This window comes from Solanum verrucosum, unplaced genomic scaffold, assembly GCF_900185275.1.
Source record: "Solanum verrucosum unplaced genomic scaffold, falcon-dt-bn FXZP01000145.1, whole genome shotgun sequence".
Taxonomy (NCBI): domain Eukaryota; kingdom Viridiplantae; phylum Streptophyta; class Magnoliopsida; order Solanales; family Solanaceae; genus Solanum; species Solanum verrucosum.
In genome coordinates, this window is record NW_026020698.1 from 1,207,579 (window position 1) to 1,219,175 (window position 11,597).

The following is an 11,597-nucleotide window of genomic DNA, read 5'->3' on the forward strand; positions in this document are numbered from 1 at the left end:
GATAATAGGTCGCCCTCCAAAACCACCAGACTTGAATAATATACCATACTTGAAGAACTCCTCTGATGTAGGTATGGACCACATCTAGTGAAAGCACTCAATTAACTGTTATCTCACTACTGGGTCCGACTCTCACCGGTGAACATATTGCACCATCGGCACCCCTAATGTACCGTCAGCATCATCCTCATGGACCTCATTTTCCTCCTCTGCATCCTCTTTTGGTTAAGGTTCATTTGTAGATGCTCAGGACTTATCATCAAAATCTTGCCTGCTCCCAGACTCACTCTCTTTCTCTTCAGACTTGGAAAAAGTGTGGTCAATAGTAGCCCTGGCTATCCAGGATCTAGTGGCTCGAGGGGAGTGATATTCGGGTGTAGTGTTGGTTTGGACCTCAAAAGTGCTAGATTCTTCCGCATTTGAACTTTGAGTAGGAGAACTTTGATCGGGGAAAGAGGTGGTGAGAGGTGCAACTGTGCAATTTTTTGCCTTGGTTTCATGATACCTAAAAAGTAGTGTGTTAGTACTCACAACCATCAATTGATGCACTAACGAGTACTCATACTTTCCCTATTTAAGTATACAATGTGATTCTTTTCCTTAAGAATGTCATCACCCAATCTATCATTAGGAAGGGCCACATAGTGAATAAAAATGAAACAGCTAAAAATAATAAAAGACAAAACTATGTTTTGTTTTTTTTATAACGGAGTACTACACGGTCTGTGGTGGACAACACGACTCATTTTGGACCCAGTAAACATGAAACAGTGAAGACCAACTTATTGGTGGAAGTTCACGGAAGACTTCATGATCCGTGAAGAGTACCACGTTCCATTTCAGTCCTTGTGAACCTTGCCCAGTGCCCATCTATCACCCAGGTGTGGTTCACGAAGGGTTTCACGACCCATGCACCCTTACACGGTCCGTGAATTCCCTCGTGTACTTACACTTGGGTAATATTTCAGTCGGTTTACTATATCAACTCACTTTTATCACTTTTCTTAATCACCAACACCCAAAAACGACTCCTTTAGTCTTTTCGTAGCCTTCATTCAACTTATTAATTCAGCATAACACAACATAAGCATCAATTTCAACAATTTATCATATGATTTACCGATTTCGTCCATACCCACAGTCTAACAACTTATATCATCAATATTTCACTTTGTTTTCATTGATTTAGTAACATTTCCACACATTATTCCATCAATTTTCCATAACCCATTACAAATTACATGTAGAATTAACTTATACTCAAGGACTTCAACAATTTACCTCACAGCCACAACATATGAACTCCAAAAACCAATCATCAAGTAATAATACCACAACACGAACAAAAATTAGTACTTCTAACTTGATTATAGATAAGATCAAACTTATATCAAGTAGGGATAAGAACTTACTTTAAACCATTTTAATATCCCAAAGAGATGTTACAAGTGAAGGGGAAAGAACCTGACTGTTGGCGCTAGGACTACTTTTAAAACATTAAATTTGGGTTTCTGGTCGTGTGGGTTGGGTCGGGATCGTCGCTGCTGACTTACCCGTGACGGTCTGTGAAGTTGCTTGTAAAGAGTAGCACGGCCCGTGTGAATGCCCGTGAACTGTACTTGGGGAGAAAACTTACATGTAGGTTCACGAGAGGCTAAAGGTCCGTCTAAGGTCAAACGGACCGTAAACCCTTCCGTGAACCATTTTTCTTCATTTTCCAGTGGTCTCCTGTTCTTGGCCTGTAGACTTCACGAATCGTGAAGTGGCTCGTACAGCTCACCACAACTCGTGTGAGAGACTCTCAGGCTTTGACTTAGCTCAACTTTTTCCAAACCTTTCCTACACACATGCACACACCGTGACACTATAAAACTAATGAAATTATACAAAAATTGAAATTACCTATTACAATTACATCATGGGTTGCCTCATAAGTAGTGCACAATTTAACGTCGCGACGCAACGCATGTTACTTGATTACTCAGACTTCATCAAGCTTGAACTCCTCAACTATCTTTTCCTCTACCGGGACTCCCAAGTATGCTTTGACTCACTGACCATTTGCTTTGAACCTCTCTCATTTTGCATTCTCGAGTTCAATAACACCCAACTGAAACACCGAAGTCACTTTTAATGTGCTTATCGTGATACAACTTCATCCTTTCCTTATATAACACAGATCGCTCATAAGCTCTCAAGCGAAATTCATGCATTTCATTGATTTGATCTAATATCATGTTCGGTGCTTCATTCCAACTCAAGTTTAACTTCTTCAATGCCCAAAGTGCCTTATGCTCCAACTCTACATGCAAATGACATGCCTTTCAAACATTCACTGATATGGTGACATACCAATGAGTGTTTTGAAAGCTTTTCGATATGCCCATAAAGCATCATCTAACTTCCTCACCCAATCTGTTCTATTGGCATTCACTGTCTTCGCCAATGTTGATTTTGATCTCCCTCTTTGACTCTTCTACTTGACCACTCGTTTGCGGATGATAAGGCGTTGCCACTTTGAGATGTTTCACCCTATATTTGGCCAAAAGTGTGTTGAACACTTTATTATAGAAGTGCGAGCCTCTATCACTGATAATGACTCTAGGTGTGCAAAATCTTGAAGAGTTGTTCTTCTTCAGGAAACCTGCAACACATTTACCATCATTTTCTACCAAGGCTACAACCTCAACCTACTTAGAAATATAATTGACTACTACCAATATATACTTCTGCCCATAGGATCTCACAAATGGTCCCATGAAATCATTTCCCCAGACATAAAATAATTCAACTTCCAATATATGAGTCATTGGTAGCTCATGATAACGAGAGATAGCTCCTTCCCATTGACACACATCACAACCTTTGACTAAGTCAAATGAATCCTGATGGATTATAGGCCAGTAATATTCGTTTTGGAATACCTTGTGGGCAGTACGTGCACCAGAGATTAATGACAGGATTCTAGGATACAAAGCATTTTAGCTGCAGGTACGCATCGCCTGATGATGTTATCAACACTCACCCTGTATAAGTAGAGCCCATCCCAGAAATACTTACCCATATCATGTAGGAATTTCTTCCTTTGTTGAAATGTTAGTCCTTCCGGTATCGACTCACTGACAAGATAATTTTCAAAGTCAGCAAACCAAGGAATGAGATCAAGAGTAGCGGCTAATACATGCTCATTCGGGAATGAGTCATCAATGTCTAACTCATCTTCTTCCTTCTTTTCTGCTTCCAACCTGGACAGGTGATCATCCACCTGATTTTCACAACCCCTTCTATCTTTGACTTCAAAGTTAAAATCTTGATGTAATAACACCCATCTTTTCAATCGTGGCTTTGCATCTTTCTTCGCCATTATGTACCACAGTGCTGCATGATCAGTATGAATCACCACTCTAGTACCCAGTAGATATGACTTGAATTTATCAAAAGCATACACTACTACAAGTAGATTTTAAGAAGTCTTTTGATGAAGTCTTTTAAGAATTCACCACTACTATGAATGATCACTGAGGTAGAGATCAGTTTTGCCTTCAGGCACTCAAAAGACTTTGTGCATGCTTCATCAAAAACAAACTTCACCTCTTTCTCTAACAACTTACACAAGGGGTGTGCAAATTTTAAGAAGTCTTTTGATGAAGCGTCGATACAACCCTGCATGACCTAGAAAACTTTGAATCCCTTTACAGAGATAGGTGGGGGCAGATTTTCAATCACCTTGATCTATGCCTTATCTACCTCCAAACCCTTCTGTGACACCTTATAGCCTAGGACTATGTCTTATTTGACCATAAAGTGGTATTTTTCCCAGTTTAGCACCAGGTTAGCCTCCTCACATCTCTGTAGTGCCCTGCTAAGATTTAACAAACAGTTATCAAAATGTCACCTACCACAGAGAAATCATCCATGAACACTTCCAATGTGTCCTCTACCATGTCCGAGAAGATGGACATCATACACCTCTAAAAATTTGTTGGTGCATTACACAATCCAAACAACATGCATTTGAATGCAAAAGTACCACAAGGACATGTGAAGGTGGTTTTCTCCTAGTCTTCTGGAGCACTTGATATATAATTATAACCAGAGTATCCATCTAAAAAGTAGTACCAACCTTTACCAGCTAACCTATCAAGCATCTGGTCCATGAATGCCATTGGAAAGTGGTCTTTCAAGGTCCACTTGTTCATCTTCCTATAGTCCATGCACACTCTCCAACTTGTAACTGGCCTATACAGAATTAGCTCATTCTTCGTATTTGCGACCATTGTCATACCGCCCTTCTTGGGCACACACTGCACTGGGCTAACCTAGTGACTATCAGATATGGGGTACACTACCCCGACATCCAACCACTTGATAATCTCCTTTTTTACCACATCTTGCATTGGTGGGTTCAACCTCCTCTGATGCTCTATACTTGGGCTGTAATCTTTCTCAAGTTGGATTTTATGGGTGCAAATACCTGGAGGTATCCCAATGATATCAGCAATGATCCAACCAATTGCCTTCTGGAACTTCGTCAAGACTTTCACTACTGCTTGCATATTCATTATGAATATCTATAGCAAAATAACAGGCAACGTCTTATTAGTGCCCAAAAGACATACCTCAGGTGGCTAGGTAACTGTTTTAACTCAAGTACAAGCGGTTCCTTAATAGATGGCTTTGCTAGTGGACTTGGCCTGTTCTTCAAGTCTAACTCTAACTTCTTTGGAGAATATGAATGTTACCCCATGCCTTGTGGGGCATTTCGAGTCTCCACATAATCATCCTGAAAGTTTTCATTGAAGTTCATTATCACTGCCGCCAATGTGTCTACAACACACCTCTCTTCAATTGATGCTTCTATATCACCGTCATCAACAATATCGATTTTAGACACCACACTCATATCATGCGGCTGCTTCATAGACTTTCATATTTTGAACTTCACTTCTTCATTATTAAGTCAAAATTTCAGCTCCCCACTCTCAACATTAACTAAAGCTCTGCTTGTGGCAAAAAATGGACTTCCTAAAATTATGGCAACCTCAAAATCTACTTCGCAATCCAGAATCACAAAGTCAGCAGGGAAAATGAAACTTTCCACTTTCACAAGTACATCACACAAAATACCCACAAGCCGCTTCACCTCTCTATCTACTATCATCAACCTCAATGCGATGGGTTTTGGAACCCCCAACCCCAGTTGCTTGTATATAGCTAATAGCATTAAATTGATGCTCACCCCCAGATCACATAGGGTTTTTGCGAACTCAAAAACGCCAAGAGTGCATGGTATAGTGAATGCACTTGGGTCTTCCTTCTTTTGCACCAAAGACCTAGTAGCAATAGCACTACAATGATGAATATTATCGGTTGGTTAGAAACATGTAGCTCTCTTCTTTGTAACTAAGTTCTTCATGAACTTAGCATAACCTGACATCTGCTCCAAATCTTCTACCAACAGAATGTTCACTGATAGATGCTGAAGAATAGATATGAACTTAGCAAATTTCCCATCTTCAGCTTTCTTCTTGAGCCTTTGAGGAAATAGAGAAGGAGGTCTAGGTATCTGTTGTAAAGTAAACGTTACCTCTACTATAACTTCTTTTACATTTGACGACTTATCTACTTCTTTAGCCACCTCAGAATCATTCACAGTCTCAATATCACTCTCTGCTTCCTCATCTGTTTCTATGCTTTGTTCCTGCTAAATACCTACAAGTTTTGGTTCAGGAAGAAACTTACCACTTCTGGTAGTAATCGCTTTTAATGCTTTTAAGCGAGGCCATGGTTTGGGCACTTCTTCATCTTTTGACTAAATCTCCACCAAGTGTCATGCATAGCTTCCCCTAGTAGTTGTTTATGAGCACCTATCTCATACTTCATTCTATAGCTCTTTGTCTTCAAGGAAGAATCATTCTAAGAATGCCTCCTTAAGCTCAACCCAAGTCCTGATTGAGTCGTTTGGCAACTCATTCAGCCAGTTTGTCACCTCCCCAGTTAAAGACAATAAAAATAACCTTAACTTCATGGCTGTTTGATTAACCCTAGGAATCTCCTATGATTTTCAAATAACCATAAAGTTCATTAGATATTAGTTGGCATTGCCACCAACAAATCCTCTAAACATTCCTTTCAAGTTCAGGAGTCGGATTATGGTGCTGGTGATAGTGAACTTCTGTAACACCCCGACTTTTCAAAACGTCTAAATTAACTCGTATCTTCGTGGAAAGACATGGAGGGTGAGTAATAAATTAAAATGATGTGGTATGTCATATTTTAAGTGTTCAAGGGTTGTATCTCAAGTTTTGAAGTTAAGTAAGTGGCGAAATAAAAGTTGGCAAAAGTTATCGTAAGTTCCTTTTTAATGATTTCTCTAAAATTTAGGTCAAATGTCTTGGATGTTTTCTCCTAATATATAAAGAGTTAGAAGGCCTATCACCATTAAATCGAAGGCCTATGAGTCTAGTTTGCAACACACAGAACCCCGTATCAAACCGACATCATAGTAAAAAGTTATGAGGGTTTTACTAGGGACTGCCGGGGAAGAATCCGGGTCGGGTCAAAAATATGGTATGTCGGCTTATTTAATGTTTTAAGCCATGAAAACATTTCATTTCAGTTCCAAACTAGAGAAAAAGCTTAAGAGAGGGTTCCTATGGAGTTCTAGCATGATGAAGGTTAGTTTTTGACGATTTCTACATTAAACATTGCCCCCGTGCCTAGAAACATAATCCCTACATGTGGCAATCTTTTTCCCTTCTATTAACTACGTTTGGAGCTGGTTTTTGAAGATATAAATTTGTAGTTATTAGTGTTTCTTCAAGGTTTACACTTGGTTAACTAAGGTAATCATCTCGGGACCCTTTTATGGTTGTTTTTATGAATTTCTACGGACATTTTGACAAGTTGGGGCAATATGGAAAATCTGCCGATTTAAGATTAATTATGAACTGTTTATAGGTACGTACCAACTGTGTATATATAGTTTTTGCGAAGCTTAGGACATAAGAAACAACTTTCGTGAAGGAACTACGGTCTTTCAAGCGTTCATTGGAAATGTATGTTAAGGCTATTCCCTACTTACGGTATCTTTCCTTAAAGCTTAGGAGCAATGTAATTGAGTTGTTATCCTTGTTACACTTGTAGCCATTATTGTTGATTATTGGCTGCTCGAGTTGATATAATCCTCCGTTGTCGGTATTCTTATTCAGTTAGTAGCGTCCTTATATTGGACACGACTTAGAGGCTATTTGTATAGGTTGCTTATAACTAAATTGCTCGTTTATAGCGATTGAATTGTTATTGTTGCCCTTAGGGCTATTGTGGTTAGCTCCAAGAATGTGATCTATGCCTAGAAGGTCTATGTTCTGCCTACATGGCTATATGGATGCCTAAAAGGGATATGAGTTGCCTACGGGGCTATATTGATGCCTAGAAGGGCTATGAGTTGCCTACAGGGCTATATTGATGCCTAAGAAGGCTATGTGCTTCCTACAGGGCCATGTTGTTGCCTAAGAGGGCTATGAGTTGTTGACACGCTCAAATTACACCTCCCTAAAGAAGCATAAGCGATTGTTATCAAGTAAAGAACCCAACTTGCAGGTTGGGGTCTATCCCACGAGGAAAATGGTCTAGACTTAACTTTAACCAACAATTATATTCGTTTGGTCAAATCACTTCCAGAAACAAGTAATTAAAAGGGGGGGGGGGATTTTGTGAAACAAATTGTAAGAATTCAGTAATTAATCAGTAAACAAAAGTCAATTTTGGTTGTTATCATGATGAGAAAATCAACTAAGGTATATGTGTTCCCCACAAGCTCATAACGCAGTAATCCTAGTAATAGCAATCCTTTCCTAGTGTACTACATGCAAAATGATAAGTTAGGTATCTCTAAATCCTTGGTCCGGCATCTAGAGAATTTCACCCCGCACATTGGTCCGGCTTTGTGTGTATAATTTACTAACCCTTACCTTTACCTCATATTAGACATCATAATCAATGTTTGGCATAGTTATTACTTCGCACCAATCGACACTAGCCTATTAGATAGTATCACACTAAATCTAAGTTGACAATTCTTTTCTTATTGATTACCTCCTAGGTCCAGCAAGTAGCAACAAGGCGAGTTCTAACGCGTGCACTCGTTGAAAGGACTTCTAAGCGAAAGAATTATCAATGCATGCAAAACACTATTCAAGAATTGCTTATTTACTATTCATACTTTGTTAATCGCTCATGGTTCCCACAACCCTAGTCGTGGAGTTTAGTTACCCATAATCATATGAACACAATTTATTGTTTTAGATGAAAGAATTATGAACTTACGTACGAAGAATAATAAACCTAGAAATTCAACTTGAATTGCAACACCAAAATCTTCAAAATGAACTTAGGAAATTAAGAATTGCTAAAGTCGCAAGTTAATCTCCCAAGTCAAGAACTAGAATAAAATAATAAGATCTAACCCCCTAAAAACGAGGTTTACATACCCTATTTATAGAAAACAAATCCTAAAATAAAAGGAAAACAAAATAAGGAAATAAAACTGCAGGACGCGTCTCCATTCCACGAGGCTGACCTACGGTCCGTAGGTCTCTTTCGTGGCTCCATACTTAGCCGATTTGAAATCTTCACAAATCCACCTCTCTCAGTCAACTTCCACGAACCAGCAACACTATCCGTCAGTGATAGGACGGACCGTCAATAACCTCCGTCACTCTATACTTAGATTATTTCAACTTAGGTACTGGAACCACTCCTCTGATCACTTCTACGGAGCTGCAGGACGGACCGTAAGTCATTCAACGGTCCGTCAGTCCCCACCGTGGTTCCACACTTTGTCAGATTTCCATAAGCTTCAATCTTGCCATGCCTGATCGTCCCATGACCTTTATCTATGGGGCATCACTCATCTTACGGTCCGTACGTGTCTCCGTAGGTGACTCTTTTTAAACACCTGCCTCAGCTACATTTTCATCTAATAGCGCCTGAGTTTATTCCCTGAAATTACAGCAAAAACACATAAAATTAACACACAAATGCCCTAGACATTCACAAATCCGAAGAGAAAAATATCAATAGTACCAAAAACTCACGGTACATCAACACCCTCAACTTAAAATCGTTGTTTGTCCTCAAGCAACACATTATGACGCTAAACGACACTTGTACAAAAGCGCAAAATTTCAGCCCAAGCAATCGCATGGCTCTTCATCCCGACTTCTACTTTAAGTGCGACTTTGTGCTCTTAAACTCAACAAGCTAACTTGTGCGGATCAAAACATGACAAAGATCGACCAACCAACACACAACATACACTATTTTACTATCACCAAGGTACCAATTTTCCGACAATGTAACTAATGCCCTTACTTAAAACGAAATCCCTCTTTTCGCAAAATGAATATGACTTTTACTACAAGGATTCATTCAACACTCACACTCAGAAATAACTTCAAGTACAATTAGTGCTCAGTACCATAGGCTTGCCCTTATTTTCACTGCTTAGACTCTCCAAACTAGACTCTAGTATCACTATAGGACTTTCTTGGCTTGTAACGTAGGCTCAGGGTCAGGTGTGGTACATTTGGGTGCTTCTTAGTGACTTTCTAACCTCCTTGACATTACACTAGGCTTTCAACCTCTTTTTGCCCTATTTTTGCCATCCTACCGTTTTACCTCTTTCCCTTGATTTTCTTCAACCATGGATGTGACTTTAGACTTTGTAGTTTTTTTTTTTAACTTTTAACTTTTTCTTGCATTCTATCCTTTTCTTTAGCTTTCAACAAGTCACATCCTCTCCTTTCTTTTTCAACATCAAACTCTTTTCATACCCATTTTTCTTTTGGTTTCCTCTTTCATAGCCACCTTCAACTTATGGATTTTCCATTGGTTGAGGTGCACAATACCCGATGTCGGGTCAGGGCCAAGATTAACGTTACTCTTTACTTTAGCCACCCTCAACTTAGGCTTTTGGCCTAAGTCGAGGTACACATGTCCAAGGAGGGACCAGGGCCGACATAGGCGATTATGGGAAGGTGAGTTGGGGGTTTAGAAAGAAATGGTCTAATTTTAGGCTCAAAGCATTTGGATCAAAAAGAGCATTTATTTCATTTGGTTGTGTCACTCTTTTAGGCAATTTGTGGACTTATCAGAACAAGGGCCTATGATCACTTCCTAGCCTCTAGATTGAATTGTCTTAGCAGGATTAACCGGGCAAGTTCTAGTTTTGCCCAAAAACTGTTTGAACAATCAACTATTCTCACACTCTTGGCACATAGTTTCATTATCAGATGATCAAATTACCCAATTCAAGTTTCAGCTTAAGTCATGCCATCAAGTTGATTCATTATCATGTCATACTCAGAGCCAACACAGACAACTTATCTTAGCCTACTAAGTCTAGCACACATCACAAAATTAGGACGGGTGTCACAAAATCATAAGCCATCATGCTTCATTCTTGTTCATGCTTCTACACATACGATCTAACACATGCCGGTTCAACAAAAATTAAACAGTCTCTTGGGGAAAAAGAACACAGGAAAGAAAACCCCAAGAGAGGATTATGAATTGGGTTACTCAGACTTCACCCTATCACTCACAATCCATTTACCCCACCCCCAACAAAAATAGGTGCACTTGTCCCCAATGCACACAAAAACAGTAAAAAGTAATGGATTTGGGTGAAGCAAACCTGTGGCGCATAGCACTGACAAACCATTAACAAATGGGTGAGTTTGGTTTCCTGGAGCCCGCTAAATCAACACTCGGGTCACCCTCAGTAGTGCCCGTATCAACAAGGACAACACCATCAGTAGTGTTGTCTTCCACTCTAATTGCACCATCATTGGTGCTAAGATTAATCGCCCAAGTAGGCAGAACCTCAGACACGGGCATAGAACTTGGTGCTCCCACCATCATCTCATGGAATCTCCGCTTCCGCAACTGCTCATCTACGATGGAAGCTTTTATGGCCGCTCTGTCTAACTTGCGCTGTTTTCTACTGGCCTTATCCGCCTCCGTGCGCTCGGGTGTCAACTAGATCGGTGTCTCTTCCCACGGGCACGTGCTGGCTTCTCCAACACCTAAGCGTGTGTGAATAGTTTGGGCATTTTGGTCCATCATCGCTGCCATCCTCTTTTTAGCTCGCTCCTCAGACTCAACAATCATTTTCCGCATCCATGGCTTTAGGTGATGTAGCAGGGTGGCCATTTGACCCTCCAACTTTTGAACTCGAGCCAATGGTATCATATTCGTTCCGGAGAGTAGAGTGGCTCGAGATAAGCTTGGGGCCTGGCTAGCCGTCTGAAAAGAGGAAGCTGGGTGCTCATCAGTCGAATCTGTGTGAGGGGCCCATCTCCCTGCATCTATCCCACAATGTGTATTAGATCCTCGCCCATAGGTACATCTATTCGAGACCCTCTGTGTGGTGCTGCCACATTCGGGTCGTCCTGAATCAACCCAATGTCAAGGGTCCCAGCCACATGAACCAACTTATCACAGTGCCAAATAGGCACTCCTGCATCCCTGCAAAGCTGAAAGATCATACAGGGGAAAGGATAGGTGGTGGTGGTCTTGAAAGCCTTCTCATG

At 40.3% G+C, this 11,597-nt stretch overlaps 1 protein-coding gene across 1 annotated transcript; it reads right to left on the reverse strand.

Moving 5' to 3' along the window:
• Positions 1–4,960: 4,960 nt before the first annotated feature.
• Positions 4,961–10,923, reverse strand: LOC125812367 (uncharacterized). The gene is made up of 3 exons (XM_049491863.1): positions 10,771–10,923; positions 5,436–5,701; positions 4,961–5,348 (listed from the first exon to the last, which is right to left on the reverse strand). The coding sequence occupies exons 1-3, from the start codon at positions 10,921–10,923 to the stop codon at positions 4,961–4,963; spliced, it is 807 nt and encodes a 268-aa protein (XP_049347820.1).
• Positions 10,924–11,597: the final 674 nt, after the last annotated feature.